This window comes from Trichinella spiralis, assembly GCF_000181795.1.
Source record: "Trichinella spiralis strain ISS 195 chromosome Unknown Scfld9, whole genome shotgun sequence".
Classification (NCBI taxonomy): Eukaryota; Metazoa; Nematoda; class Enoplea; order Trichinellida; family Trichinellidae; genus Trichinella; species Trichinella spiralis.
Window position 1 is genome coordinate 4,520,790 of NW_003526948.1, and position 14,273 is coordinate 4,535,062.

The 14,273-nt window shown below is 34.5% G+C and overlaps 3 protein-coding genes across 3 annotated transcripts; 2 read left to right on the plus strand and 1 right to left on the minus strand.

The window, feature by feature from the left end:
* Positions 1–3,294: 3,294 nt before the first annotated feature.
* Positions 3,295–4,722, minus strand: Tsp_05653 (hypothetical protein). The gene is made up of 4 exons (XM_003371970.1): positions 4,694–4,722; positions 4,447–4,592; positions 3,656–3,998; positions 3,295–3,634 (listed from the first exon to the last, which is right to left on the minus strand). Exons 1-4 carry the CDS (start codon positions 4,720–4,722, stop codon positions 3,295–3,297), a joined length of 858 nt encoding a protein of 285 aa, XP_003372018.1.
* A 1,580-nt stretch (positions 4,723–6,302) lies between these two features.
* Positions 6,303–10,432, plus strand: Tsp_05652 (putative leucine Rich repeat-containing domain protein). Its single transcript, XM_003371971.1, has 4 exons — positions 6,303–6,375; positions 7,258–7,310; positions 7,460–8,149; positions 9,953–10,432. Exons 1-4 carry the CDS (start codon positions 6,303–6,305, stop codon positions 10,430–10,432), a joined length of 1,296 nt encoding a protein of 431 aa, XP_003372019.1.
* A 401-nt stretch (positions 10,433–10,833) lies between these two features.
* Positions 10,834–12,122, plus strand: Tsp_05651 (hypothetical protein). The gene is given in 6 exon segments (XM_003371972.1): positions 10,834–11,062; positions 11,167–11,216; positions 11,372–11,436; positions 11,447–11,481; positions 11,578–11,694; positions 12,061–12,122. The coding sequence occupies 6 exon segments, from the start codon at positions 10,834–10,836 to the stop codon at positions 12,120–12,122; spliced, it is 558 nt and encodes a 185-aa protein (XP_003372020.1).
* The last annotated feature ends 2,151 nt before the right edge of the window (positions 12,123–14,273 follow it).

Below are 14,273 nucleotides of genomic sequence, written 5' to 3' on the forward strand. Positions count from 1 at the left end.
AAGAGAATAATTGATTCAGTTATTCGATTAAATCTTGCTAATTTGATTAATTATTCCATCAATCAATCCAGTCAATTCTATTTTTATTATTCATTTACGGTTGTTGTTGTTGTTATGATGAAGTTTCATTCATTTTTAAATAACTTTATTTAATGTTAGAAATTGTTTCCAATTATTTCTTAGCCAATCCGACAACATTCGGAAGTGAGAAGATTGTAAATTTTTCATTTCACACTCGTGCTCATCAATCCATTGTGCATTCAAATTTTTCCACAAGAATAAATTAAAAGAAAAATATTGTATAATTCCATATTTTGCTCTGAAAATAGATTATTTGTTTTTTTTAATAATTTGAGATTGATTCATATCCTTGTCTACAGATGCAAATTTTCTTGTTATTCACTACTGTTCAACTTCAACTGTCGTCTGTGATTGGAACCGATTTTCAAATATTCCCAGTATAACATAAATGAACCAATTCCATTTGATGATTTCGATCTTAAAAAGATTAATAAAGTAAAAATTGGGCGGGAAACATTTTCTGGAAATTTTAAAAATACAAATAGAGGATTTCAAATAATTTTTGTAAAGAGTGTAAAATTATTAAAGAAATGGAACGATTGTGATTTTTAAGGAAATCAGATTAAGCAGAAGCGAAAATGAGCTTAAATTCTATCGATTTTCCATTTCTACTTGAAAAATGAACATTTTTCTTTCAACAAAAGTTCCATTATTATTTGCACTAATTTTGAACAGTTTTTAAGTTAAAGTTTTAATAAAACTGGAACTTTTGCATGAAATATTGAAAAGTGTGATTTCGAGAAGTTCCACTGCGTTATATTCAACATTCAGCAGCAAGTATATTGCTGCATCTTAATAAATTGATGAACAAGTTGATATGATTTATGCATGTTTTATAATTAATCATTGAATGTATTTTACGCATGTGTGACACATTCGACTGTGAATATTAATCGATTCGCTACTTGAATGCATGTGAAATATAGTTGAAGATTTATGTTTTCTGATGGAGAAGATGAATCTGTTGAAACGAGGCTTAAACATTTCATTCAGTTCACTCTGTTTTAAGAAATGAATATTTAATTTTTTTTTTAATAATTTTTCTTAATATATTAAATATCATTTCAATAATTAATTCAATGTGAACTTTTCGAATAAGAACAAAAACAAATTTTTTTCACTATATAAACATGTGTACTGTAAAAATTTGTTTTCAGGTAGTGCAATAATAATAATAATGATAGTGGTGAAATTGAAAAATACACGAGTATGGAAAAAATAATTTTTTTAATAGTTACTAAAAATAAAATATCACGCTAATAATTTTGTTGTTGACGTAAAAATGACGATAATAATGGAAGAAATTGAAAACGAGTTATGGTAGAATGAGTTCTGTTCACCTGAACAGAGAGGGCAGGTGAGTGTTTTTATTGACTTATTATTTTGTATGAGAAAGCAGGTCGTAAAATTTTGATTGAAAATGACAATAATTTTGAAGAATATGAAAAAAAGCAAGCCGACGATCAAGTCAAAGTCGAGTTGTCAATCAAAAAATTTTTTACACACTCATAATTAATAGGGTTGGGTTATGTAATAATAAGAATAATAATAATAATAATAATGAACAGGGTGGGTTGGGTCTTCACAGCGGAAGTTCATTTTATTGTCGCTGAAGCTTGAATAGTACTTTTAGTGCAATAATTTCAAAAACAAATAAAACTGAATTCTGCTTTGTGATCATGGTATATATGTGTATATATATATGTATGTAATTGGAAGGAAAATGCTTGCTTTTTGCACGTTATAATCTGTTGTTTACTTTTCAGATTTCTAGTTTACTCGTATTGTTGTTTGCTGCTATTTTATTCAAGCTCAACTTTGGTTTACACAAACTGCATCATTGTTCAAATGGTACAATAGCATTGGTGTAAGATGAATTAGCAAATTTGTTTATTCTGATTATAAATTTCATTTCAGTACCTATTCTACAATTTTTCTGTTTATTAAGCATCTTTGAGAAAATGCTCACATAGCACACAGATATATGTCGAATAGCAGCTGTTAATGAAGTGAACAAGTGCGCAAGCACTTGATTTTATTTTTGATGAAAACATAAAGTTGGTTTCTTGCCAAATAATAGACGCTGTGTGTGTGTGTGTGTGTATGCTGTTATAGTTGAATATTTATTTATGTGTATATTCACTGGTCAGCTGCTGGTCGTACTTCAAGTGCACTGCATTTAGCCAAGTGTAGCTGAAGAATAAGCATTCTCCCCACTTGTTGGCCAAATTGTTGGATCATTTTTCATCCTGTTGACAGAAAAGAACATCCAGCATTGTTTATCTCCATTCGTTTACCCATTGAGCCGAAGGAAATACCTGAATCGAATCATGGTTAAGCCATTCCACTACTGGATTAATTAATTAATATTGCTTTGAACAGAAAGTGTTTGCTCATTTTTTTTCTTCGCCGAAAAGAATATCCATCCGAATGATTATTGACCAATGAAGTGAATGTTCATCAAATCAAACGCCTACTTGGAAAAAGATAAACTTGAACAAAAAAATGATATAATGCTTGTAGCATGGGTCAACAGGGGAGGAGATTTTCCATTGTTTTCCATCGTTTGATTCGACTGCGACTGCGTTGATCGACAACACCCTGCTGTCTGTCCATTTGCATCTTTTACTCTTTGATAAGTGCTTCATCAATCTGGTTAGCAGCTAATTTCGCACAGGGACAAATTAGAGCTTTAGTAGACGAAGCAATTTCAACATTTTCGATTTATCGATATTTTCCGCATACCCTTTGGCATAAAATCTGCTGTTTCTTATTATTGAATACTTTTGTTTCTACAAAAAATCTGCCCACTTGTTTGCAGCTTATTTAATTGGAAATTGCGAATTTTACAATGCGTAATTGTAAAACGCATGACGGATGATCTAGAACACGAACAAGTTTAAGTGTCCAGCTTATGTGTGCGTCGACTACTACATGAAAGGAAAATGTTGATGTGATTGAGGTAATTCTCTCTTCCTTTCTTTCTTTCTTTCTTTCTTCTTATTATTATTATTAGTAAGTAGCCTTGTGCAAATGGCTCACCAAATTTGGGTCACATTCGACATGTTCAGCTTTTAGCATAAGCGTATACAGCTCGTGCCAGAAGGCGTCGCTCGCGACGTGGCCGGTCTGTCACCTGATATTTGAACTAGATGCTGCCGTCAACACAATTACAAGCTGTTGGGTTTGCCGTCGTATAGCAATCGATCTGTTTTATAGTCGCGAGTCGATTGGTGCTTCTTTCTCAAGCTTCGCTGACAAAGATGCTGCCGCATGACGATCACTTTTGAACATCCCGACTTTTCGATGCCAGATGGAAGCACCGAGATGCTGTGAGGTGCTTCGGCAGTTGTTCCACAGCGAACAATGATGCGCAAATTTTTTCAGTTGGACCATTTTTGGAGTTCTATTATTATAAGCTTGGTTGTGGTCCATGTCCAACCGGTGACTGGTAAACTTCTCTGCCCAACCAAATGTAGCTGCTTGTACGTCGAGGGTCGCCTGACCACGGACTGCTCCAATGCCGGCTTTGTTCAAGTTCCGACCAACGTGCCTGCCAGTAGCATGATTCTACTTTTGGATGGAAATGATTTTTCCCGTTTGAATCGGCTCAACTTTTTTGCCAATGGTCAGAATACGTCCAATTTGCGTGAGTTGGTCGTTCGAAATTGTCGCGTTACGGAATTTATGGCCGAAGATTTGTGGCCATTTGCCAGCTTGCATCGACTTAGCTTGGCCAACAATATCATCAAACGACTGCCGTTCGCGTTGCGCAATCACGCCCGTTGTGGTCCATTTCACACGATGGCTGAACTGAAGGTATGTGATACCAAATAATTGTTGCAGTGATTTTTCAATTTGGGTTTTTTTCCCCCATTCCTTTCCACACTGAGGATTGATGCTTCGAATGGGATTGCCTTGAATTCAGAAGAAGTTGAGAAATTTTTTCAGCTTTCGCTCATAGACATTTTTTGCCCATTGACAGACAATTTTTCCAATTTTTCCTTTCAAAGAGTAGAGAGGTTTCATTGTTTTTTTCTCTGTAAAATTTGTACCTCATCAAGGAACGGATCAAATTTCCAATACAAGTTGATAAGCTGAAATTTGAACATTCTACAGCAACTGTACTGCTGTTGTTGTGGTTGTTTGGGGGGGGGGGATTTCTTTTTTTTTCTTTTAATCATCTAATGTGTTGCTGAAACGGCGGAAGAAATTTCTCATTTATCAGGAAAGCAAATTGAATTGAAGCAAATTTGAAACATCATCACAAGCTTTGCCTTTTTCGATCAGTGCGTTCAACTTGGCATGGGGAAATTTTTTCAGATTTCACTTTTTGATGAAAGAAAAATCAATCAACTGCTAAACTATTCCACAAAGCCCATCGTAGCGTGTATTGCAATTCTGTTCGTGGATTTGCATTTGCGATATGGCGTTCATTTTGGTAATAGTGTTCTTGATTTTTCTGCTCTTCACCGATCGCTGTTTGGCAGATAATTTTCGGTATCTGTTCACTTCAGCCAACAGCAACAACAATTGTTCGTTTAATTGTATGTGCAAAGAACAAAATCAGTGCACATTAAAACTTGCCGTCTATTTTTCCATGCAGTTTTACTTTTTCGCTTCTTCTTCTTCTTGTGTCATTGAATGATCGATTGATATTGATTGAATTTTTCAATTGATTATAAAATAATTAATTTTTCAAAAACTATTTGTCAAATTTACCAAATTCCTGAAAAAAAATTTGAACATGGAAAATGATCCGTTGAGGTTGAAATGATTATTCCGCGACTGTCTACTATTGCTTTACTGGTTTTTCTCATGCCTTGCTTGAAAACAAAATCCAAACCCTAATGCACAATTGGTATGCATAAAAGCAAGCGAATAACAACAATGATCGTTTATAGCTGTAGCCGGATGTAACCTATTTGCCTTCTTGTGTAATTTTGTGTTTGGAATTCGTCGGGGCGTGAGCATTTCTTATAGATTTAATGTGGAATCGATGTCAGGCATTGAAAAAGAAAACTGGACGATCCATTCCACTTTCTGATGCATCAATTTCACACCATTTTTGACCAGTTGTCCGGTAAATCGAAGCTTATTCGTCGCTTTGTTGTTGTTAGTCGGTTTGAATAGGGCCATAATCGACAATTAGCTGTGCCGAGGTTGAGCTTTTGAATCAAAGGCCACTAATGGCCGAGGGAAATTGTGCTAAAGTTTAGGTGCGGCTAAATTTTGAATGAATGTATCGGGATTGTATGTGTGTGTGTCAGTAGGTTGTTGTATTTTGCCGTGAAGAGTCGTTGATCTCACCGCTTGTCAGTTATTGATTGTCACCGTTTTCAGCGCATCCTCAGACTGTGTCTTCTCAGTGGGCTCGTGTTTAGTCCGGATCTGTGCAAAGCTTGAGTAGCTGTGATTTAATTAGCGCCCGTCTCCAAGTACTTTGGGTCGAGGGGGCTCCACGGTCATTCGCTGCTTGAAGCAATTCGACGGCTAATTACTAACTGACACTGCGTCTGGGACGTGATTAGCTGAAGCTGTTAGACAAAGAAGCGGAACAACGCGTAAAGATTTGACCATGGCCCTGACCATTGCCAACTTAATCGAGTTCCGGGCCGGCCATTTGCGCGCAATGGCGGCTAGTGAGTGAATGGTGATTGGCAGGTGTTGGGTTGGATTGAAATCTGCATGCTTTTTCTTTTCCAAAGGCTAATAATAAGATTTTTTGTCCTCGGCAGCCTTGACCAATCGTATCGCAAAAAGTTCACTGTTCAAATCCGGAAATGGCCTGAAACAAACCTTCAGCACCTTTTACGACGCTTATTGGGGGGTTATTTTTGCTCATCGACAACAAGCTAGTTGTTTTGTCATCTTCATCATGTTAAAAGCGCTCTTTCTTCTTTCTCATCTTTGTTACTTACATATGCTCGCTCATAGCTGGTTCGCTGATAAATTTACAACCAAATGGATTGATTACCGGATGAAATGAATGAATGAATGAATGAATGGATAAAAAAAAGCTTTATCAATTTCTATTATATTAAAGTTATTGCTTCTAAAATATTAGACTGACAAGAAGGACACTGAACGTAAACATTGCAGATCGATTTCTGCACCATGCGGACGTTGCGAATGGGAAATTGGCCTAATCTGAATTGACAATCGCAATAAAGGTGGTTGTCAACAGCGTCGTTACCTACCGGAAATATTTATCAAAAGGAATGCAAATTTCATCAGCAAACGCTGCAGTGGAAAATTGTCATGACTTCACTGCTGCAAATGAACAAACAGCGTGTGAGCGAAAATTTTTCATTCTTTTACTGGAAAAAAAGCGAACCGTATTTTTTTTAATCAAGGAAATTCATGTTGTTCGCTCACATGTAATTGAATTTTTTTTTTAAAAATCATTCAAATTGACAAACTGCGCCTACTTGCTGCCTACTTACGGCTAACATTTATAACGTTGATGAAGTTAAAAGTACAATGTTGAATGTATTGCAGAAATTATTGTACGTGCGCACCTGTGTGTATATATACGTACGTACGTAGAGCACCGAATTTTACCATTTTGACATTTAAAAGTAACTTTTTTTCAAACTTTCAGAAACGGTTTTATCGCTTCTTATTAGCATAGTTTTATTCGAAAGGTGACAAATTTATTTGGTAGCAAATTGTTATAATAAAGTTGAAATTTACTAACAGATGGGACTGGAACATTATCTCTCAGATTGGATCGATAGTATCCATCCATCCATCCATCCATCCATGCTTTCAGTTTTGCAGAAGCAAGATGAATTCAGAATTATTGACTTCTTCACGCTTGACGCGTGTGTGTTAATCCAAAGTGTACATGTGAAACGATTTCGATTTTTTGTTATAGTTATTATTATTATTATAATTATTATTACTGCTTATGAATTTATTCGACATATTATATAATATATATATATATTCTACAAAGCTGATTGTATATTGCCCGTGCAAAGAACGTTGCCGTGTTCATCATGGGTTATGCCGCCTACCGTGAAATAAATCTTTTCCAAGTCTGACAAAAGTGTTCTAAGTATTTGCATTTTCAACCCAAGTAATTGTTCTTTTTTTCAGATGAAATAGTTTAAAAATACTCATGGCTGATTTACTAGTAGCATTTATATTTTACGTCACTATTATTTGCAGGCAACGTTGCAAAGAAGCACAATTCAGATGCATTGATGAGTGTATTTGTTTTAGTAATTTATGATAAAATAATTTATCTATCTTTTTACTCCATTTCTTTTGATCGCCACTTTTGCATTATCATATGGTGGTGAAACGAGCGGTGCTAAAAATATGTAAAATTAAAAATAATAAGAGTAATTAATTTTTATATTTTTTACAGACGTTAGATCTCAGTGGAAACGAGTTGGACAAGCTTGAGGCGAACCAATTTGAAGGCGCAGTTCGGCTGAGCGAGCTGATATTATCCAAAAACAAAATTGCACACATAGACAAAGACGCGTTCCAGGGTCTTCCGGCTCTGCGCCGGATAATGTTGGACCGAAACACACTCAGTACAATATACGAAGAAAGCTTCAGGCGTTTGGTGAACTTGCACGTGCTGAATTTAATGCAAAATCCTTGGCATTGCAACTGCATGCTGAGATTGTTCATCGCGTGGCAGCGAAACAAATATCTCACGGAACCACCGCTATGCTACACTCCTTCTGCGGTACAAGGTAAACGATGGGATCAGCTCACGCTTAACGAATTCGCTTGTGCACCAAGAGCGGTGACGTGGTCAAGCCGACGGCAGACGGTCAAAGTTGGGAAAGTGATACATTTGGAGTGCTTAGTTAGTGGAGATCCGGAGCCGACGGTCGAGTGGCGATTTTATAATTACGACAATGAAACAACAGTTGTTGGAGGAGCTTCGGGCGCTGAGACCAACTATCACAAACATGTAGATCCGAACAGTGATCAGTCGGCATGGATTCATCATCTCAGCGTAGTGGCAACAAGTTCTGACGTCATGGGGTTGTATCATTGTGTAGCTTCGAATCCAGGTGGTTCTTCGTACGCCGTTTTCCAAGTGGAATCTGAACTGATCAGCAGTAGTAGTAGCAGCAGCAGCAGCAGCAGCAGATCATTTGATTCTGACCGAAAATCATCGTCTAAATATCAGGTATGAAATGCAATTTTATTTACATTCTTTTCTTTTTGTATTGAAGAACAATTTTGTACTTGATTTCACTTAAATTTACAGTTTTCAGTTTCAGTAGTTCATAAATAAGATAAGATAAGATAAGAATAAGTGTAAAACTTTTACAAAAATTAACTCAACTTTAGATTTCGTTTCAATTTTTCATTTACGGTTTTTTATTTTCAAATTTCTTGCACAAAAGTACAGATGATGATGAAAAATATTTTTTCCATTTTCTCAACTGTTCAACATAGCAAATTGGCATAGCAGTGGAATATTAATAATTGTATTATTCAGTGTTGTAAAAATTTAGTTGTCTTTTTTTGAAACATTGAAATGCAACAATGAACAAAACAAGCAATTCAATGAATACGTGAAAAGCTTAATTGCTGTATAACCAGTAGACATTGTTGATAAAAAGAGATTATTAATCTTATGCAGTTGGCTGATTGAATGTATATTTTCGTATACTGAACTGTCACTGTCAACTGGCAATTATTAGAACTGATAATTTTTACTTTTTGTAACAGCAGTGAAAATAATAGAACGGCTTTTATTCTTTTTTTTGTTTTTGATAATTTATTTAATCATTTAAGTAAAAAGCATGTCGTTATTGAGTTTCAATTAATTTGTTACTTGGCTGAAGGGATTTCAATAATACCAAGTTCAAATATGAGAAAATTATACGCACAAATTTTTTAAATTAAACTATGTATTCAAAAGCGCTTTCTGGAATATTTCATTTTGCATTCATTTCGCAAGTGGAAATTATAAAAGCAGTGAAAAGCATTGTTTACTTGCAAGTAATTTAATGAAATTTGCAAAGCTACTAGTAGCAGCTATTTTATTCATTGTATGAGCATTAAGCAAGCGTATTTGATCGTAATTGAAGATTGCGTACAGATGGAATTGAATTAATTAATTAATTGGTAAAAGAGAACATTAATTAATTGCAATCAACTTCCTTTCCGTAAGAATTTGAACATTAAAAGGTGCACGATTGATTTGAACTTGGTAAACAATCTTGTTTCTGATAAATAATTCGGTAAATAGAAAAGGCCAAAGGAAATTCTTTGAATTGCACTTAATTTAAATGAGTTGACAATGAAAATGTTGTCATTAATGTCGTGGAGGATTTTTAATATTGTTAAAAGGATATTTTAAATAAAATTTAAATACACTATGCAGTGCTTTATTGAATATTGTTAATATCAGTTTTAGAGTTGTGAAAAATTGTTGATTTACCTCTTGGAAATGTGGCATCGTGTTTTATTTCAATATAAAATTCTTCTAGCACATTTTGCATGCAATCTGATAAGCAGCAGTGGGAATGTTTTATATTAGTAGTTTTATATTAGTGCATTTAAAACTTTGCAAGCAGTGCTTATTCGTTTTTTGATGATGCACTGATTTTAGCATTAATTTTAGCAAAACAAATTAACTTAAAAGTAAGGTGAAACTTTTTTCCTCTACTCTTGTAATTGTGATACTCGAAGAATTTTTCACAATTCATTTTTGAAACCAGAAAATGAGAACTGAACAGTGTTTGCTTACTTGCTGATAATTGTATTTGAATAGAATTAAGTTGACGAGCAAAGCACTTTAAAAATTGAAATAGAATTTCAAGGAAATTCACAGCCAGGAACCATGAGCAGCATTTACTGTGCATTAACTAATGCTAATTTAATTTAGGCGAATGAACATGACAATATTTTGCTAATTACAATTGTCGTGGTAATAGCCATTGTACTCGTCATGGTTATATCAGCTGTTGTCATTTTCTTCCGAAGACCGTCTGCAAAACAAAATATAAATAGTGTCGTTAGTTATCCCGCTAAGCAGTCTAACGGTTATGGCTATGTTTCGGTGACTGATTATGGAGATGAAGCGACTTATGCTCACCATGCAAATGCTGCAACAGTGGAATATCAGCGTGAAGAACGCTCTACTCCTAGAATGCCAGATTTGAATGTAGAAAAGTGGCATCTTGTAGATGAAGATGGCTTTTACAGCACCAAAGCACCGTATGCAATATTAAATGCTTCAGCTACACGTTACAGCAGATCTTCTGCAACAGGACCTGCTGCGTCAGATCGGCTTTCTGATGTTGCACCTTTAGCTGCTGACGAATGGGAAGAACCTCGAATGCCTTTGCGAGAAACTGCTCTCTAACTTGCGCGTATGGTATTTACTCAGTTGCGCTAGCTTTGAATTCAGTTCAAAAGATATTGTCTATGTCATTGTGACTTAAGATCTGCCACTGAACAGTGATGAACATTGCTATTTCTTAAAGCATCGATTCTGGAAGATTGGTGATTGGGTTGGTCAGATGCCACAGGAAGTGTTTCTTTGCAGTTCAGTGGAGGCGGCAAGAGGAGAGACGTCATCTCTGCGCTACTGATCCAATCCAGCAGCAAAGGGGCATTTAAGTTTGTTGAGTGCAAGCTTTTCGTTTTGGATAGCAGGTGCTTTTGGAAAATCACATGGCTACCCGGTGTTTTGTGAGCAAAAAAAACTAACTACACGTGGATTCAATTTTCTGATCTGTTGTTCTTTTCCTTGTTCAATCTTTAATGCGACTGAGACGGACTGATTTTCTGCTCAATGCAGCCCATCATTTTCTACCATGTTGGTACAAGTTGGTTGAAATCAATGTCATGGTGAAGCAAAAACTGTTTCGCTTGTCCATTTGTAATTGTAATTATTGTTATAATCCAAAGCTGTACATTACAACAGCTGTTCATTATGGGATTAAATTAATTTTCATTTTGCCAAGAAGAATGTCTTGTCTTTTCAATTCAAGTAGGTAAAATGTTAGTTAAACTGCGTTGAAAATGAAAATAAAAATTCCACAAACAACTGAAGTGAAAATTTCTTTTTTTAATTCCACAAATTATGATTTTCAGTAACATTAATATTGCATTTGATGATAGCTGCATCAAGAAACGATGAACAAGTGTGTAACTTAATCGAAAAAATGCTGCATTGTTCAAGTTGAACGTATTTTAATTCCGCACCGAATTGATTAAAGTGAGAAAGTTTGAAATTTTTGAAAAAAAACTATTTGACCACCCAAAAATTGATTTCACGTTATAAAATAAGTTACATTAGAATCCATTTCAATTGAAACAACCAACATACAAACTTTTGGGCAATTTTGAAATAACTGCTAACACGTTTTTGCAGTATCTCTAGAAATGGGATGCCGAAGCCTCAGAGCAGTGTTTCTCTGTAGAGCGTGCTTTCCATAGCTCTAGGCATTGTATCGGCGGCAATCGGTAACACTGTATTGTTGAAATAATGAATTCGAATATTAGGCTCGTACGCAGTCCAGCACCAAGCGCAAATGACTGATCCTCTGAATGTTCGGTTGCTTTGTCGGCGGCTTTTCTGCACTTCTTCGGATCGCTTTTCAATAACGTCAATCATTCACCGTTAATCTTACCACATTGAGAGCATTACATTTTCATCAAATGTTTAGAGAAAATCATCTTTTAATGCAAATACAGAATTTATGAATAAAATAGAATTTTCAAAACATATTTCATCTTTTTCAAAAGTAAACTTCAAATAAAATGATCCCAAATCATTGGAGCAAAATGAAAAAAATTCATATAGCTAACTGAACAAGCATTATTAAATAAATTTCGGAACTGCACAACATTCACATTATTATGACTGTCCATAATAAATGGACTAAAATGTAATTTGCTTCAGCAATCAATTAATTGGGCATATGTTACTTTTTATTATTTAAGTCACATTTGAAATTTTTTCAACAAAATAAAGCTAATTTTCAGCGTTGCGATTTAATGCGGTCAGGCTATATCTCCTGCAACAATATGGGAATGTTGTTTCGTAATTATGCAAAATTAATTTTCCTTGATCACTTGTGCTATTAGTAATGAACCACTTGCTTGGTTGCTTGTCTAACGTAACGTGACTACATGTGGCCTGAGCAACTCTCACCGAAGAAAGTTCAGTTTCTGCAATTGCAAGATGACGTACAGCGGTGTCTGAATATTATAATTTTCACTGAAGAGGTACACCAATGCTTATTATTGTTATACGGTTTATGCCACTATTTTTTTTTATTTCATGACAAAGAAGAATCACAGTAAATAGTATTGCTAACAGAAGAGGGAATATATGGATAAGAACAGTTCTATTTTGGTAATATATATTTTATACAGATATTTTGTAAGTGATTCAAAATATATCTGAAAATAATGAAATAATGCAGATTTTTTACTGCTGAAAATCTCTCTTCAGCGTTGACGAATGGTATAAAAATTAATGTATTAAGTATTTACTTAGGCTAAGTATAATCTGTTTCACCAAGTGAAAGATAAACAAACGTGGATTCATATTTAAATTTGAAGTAACGCACTATTCGAACTTTTGCACAATAAAATTCATGTACGCCATTGTTATATTAATACCAATACTTTAATATTTTTTTCATTTATCCTTCAGCTTGATTCCGTAAATGGATACTTTGAAAATAAGTTTATTCTACTTGAATAATCGTGCCCAATCGATTGATGCCCATAAAGTCCATTTTTGGAGTCTAAGGTTATTCTCGAAAATTGAAAATTTCTCGGGCCATAGAATTGGTTGCTTTTGTGAAAATACGCGGAAGTCCTTTATTCAAAATTTGGAGGTTTTTTCCCTTTCTAGACATTTACAGTAATTACCGATAATATGGTGCAAAGTTCCATTAGAAACTACACAAAAGATGTGGAATAAATGGGCTCGAAATTTGCCTACTGCTTATCTTAATACATAGGGAATTTGCTCAACAGTAACTCTCTTCCAACCAAAGCAGATACTGCCAGTTTCCGCACATGAAGCATTTTTGGCATCGCATGTCTTCGAATTCTTTTAATTCATTGTTTTTATACGATCAATCAGATAGAATTTCTGAAATTACTGCTGTTAAATAATCATTAATTATTTCGACTCCATTAAAATTCTATTTTCGTTTCATATTTTTTCACATATCTCAACAAATACGGAATGAGGAGCTGTCCAGATAATTTCATCATACTTAGAAGAAAATTCTCTACCGATATAAATCACCTGACTTAATTTTTGAAGAAAAAACTTTTTCTCAAAAATTGCAAAATTTCATGGGCTATAGAATTGGGTGTTTTGCGAAAATTGGCGAAAAATTCCTTTTCAGAATTTGGAGTTTTTTTTGATTGCTATAGTTTTATATTGATAAAATAAAATGTTTTCTAGAGTTTTAATCGAAACTACAAAGTAGTTGTGGGATAAATAAGCTCGAAAATTGTCTGCTGCCTATCTAAATACATACGGAATTTGCCTAGCAGCAATTCTTATTCAACGGAAGCAAAGACTTCCAATCTCTGTACATGAAACATTTCTGACATCGAATCTTTTACACTTTTACTAATTTATCACTTTTCTATGATCAATTAAATTGAATTTCTGAAATTACGGCGGTTAATTAATCATTAATTGCTGCGAATCAAAACGTAAGCGTTGTAAGTGTTTTGTTTGTTGAAAAGCAAACATTGTATGGAATGCGATCCTCATTGACATGTTTTTCATAGCTTACGCATTTGATTGAAGCCACATGTGTGCCTATTTGATTGTACTTTCGCTAAGTAACACCGATGCAATGGCGATTTGCATAATTAGTATAATGTGTAGTCGCCCAGGGTGAAACTTCATTGCAAATGCTATGAAAATAAATAAATTCACTATTGATGTCAAATTATTGGGCGCATATATGGTATTTGTTCGAATTATTAGAGGAACCCACCAATAAGTAGAGTGAAAATTATTCCATTCTTCTCAGAAAGTACGGCGATTTATGAAATAATTTGATAACAAATGTTAGCAATTGTGTGCTGATTAAAGGTATGTAAATTTTTAAGAACCCGCAATCGATGATTTTTTGAGAAATTTAATAGAGTTTGCCAGTTTTAGCATTTAAAACTAAAAGAAGGAAAAAAGTGGGCATATTGCACGAAAATAGCTGCAC

Excerpts from the sequence above, each read along its gene's own strand:
- Tsp_05653 (XM_003371970.1), bottom strand. The coding sequence starts at position 4,722 with ATGACACAAGAAGAAGAAGAAGCGAAAAA. Across the intron at positions 4,593-4,693 it reads GAAGAAGAAGAAGCGAAAAA|TGAACAGATACCGAAAATTA; the intron begins GTAAAACTGCAT and ends TGTTGGCTGAAG. Across the intron at positions 3,999-4,446 it reads ACGATGGGCTTTGTGGAATA|GCAATCCCATTCGAAGCATC; the intron begins GTTTAGCAGTTG and ends TCTGAATTCAAG.
- Tsp_05652 (XM_003371971.1), top strand. The coding sequence starts at position 6,303 with ATGCAAATTTCATCAGCAAACGCTGCAGTGGAAAATTGTCATGACTTC. Across the intron at positions 7,311-7,459 it reads TGATGAGTGTATTTGTTTTA|ACGTTAGATCTCAGTGGAAA; the intron begins GTAATTTATGAT and ends TATTTTTTACAG. Across the intron at positions 8,150-9,952 it reads CTTCGTACGCCGTTTTCCAA|GCGAATGAACATGACAATAT; the intron begins GTGGAATCTGAA and ends AATTTAATTTAG.
- Tsp_05651 (XM_003371972.1), top strand. The coding sequence starts at position 10,834 with ATGCGACTGAGACGGACTGATTTTCTGCTCAATGCAGCCCATCATTTT. Across the intron at positions 11,063-11,166 it reads GTCTTGTCTTTTCAATTCAA|TAACATTAATATTGCATTTG; the intron begins GTAGGTAAAATG and ends TATGATTTTCAG. Across the intron at positions 11,217-11,371 it reads CATCAAGAAACGATGAACAA|AATCCATTTCAATTGAAACA; the intron begins GTGTGTAACTTA and ends AAGTTACATTAG.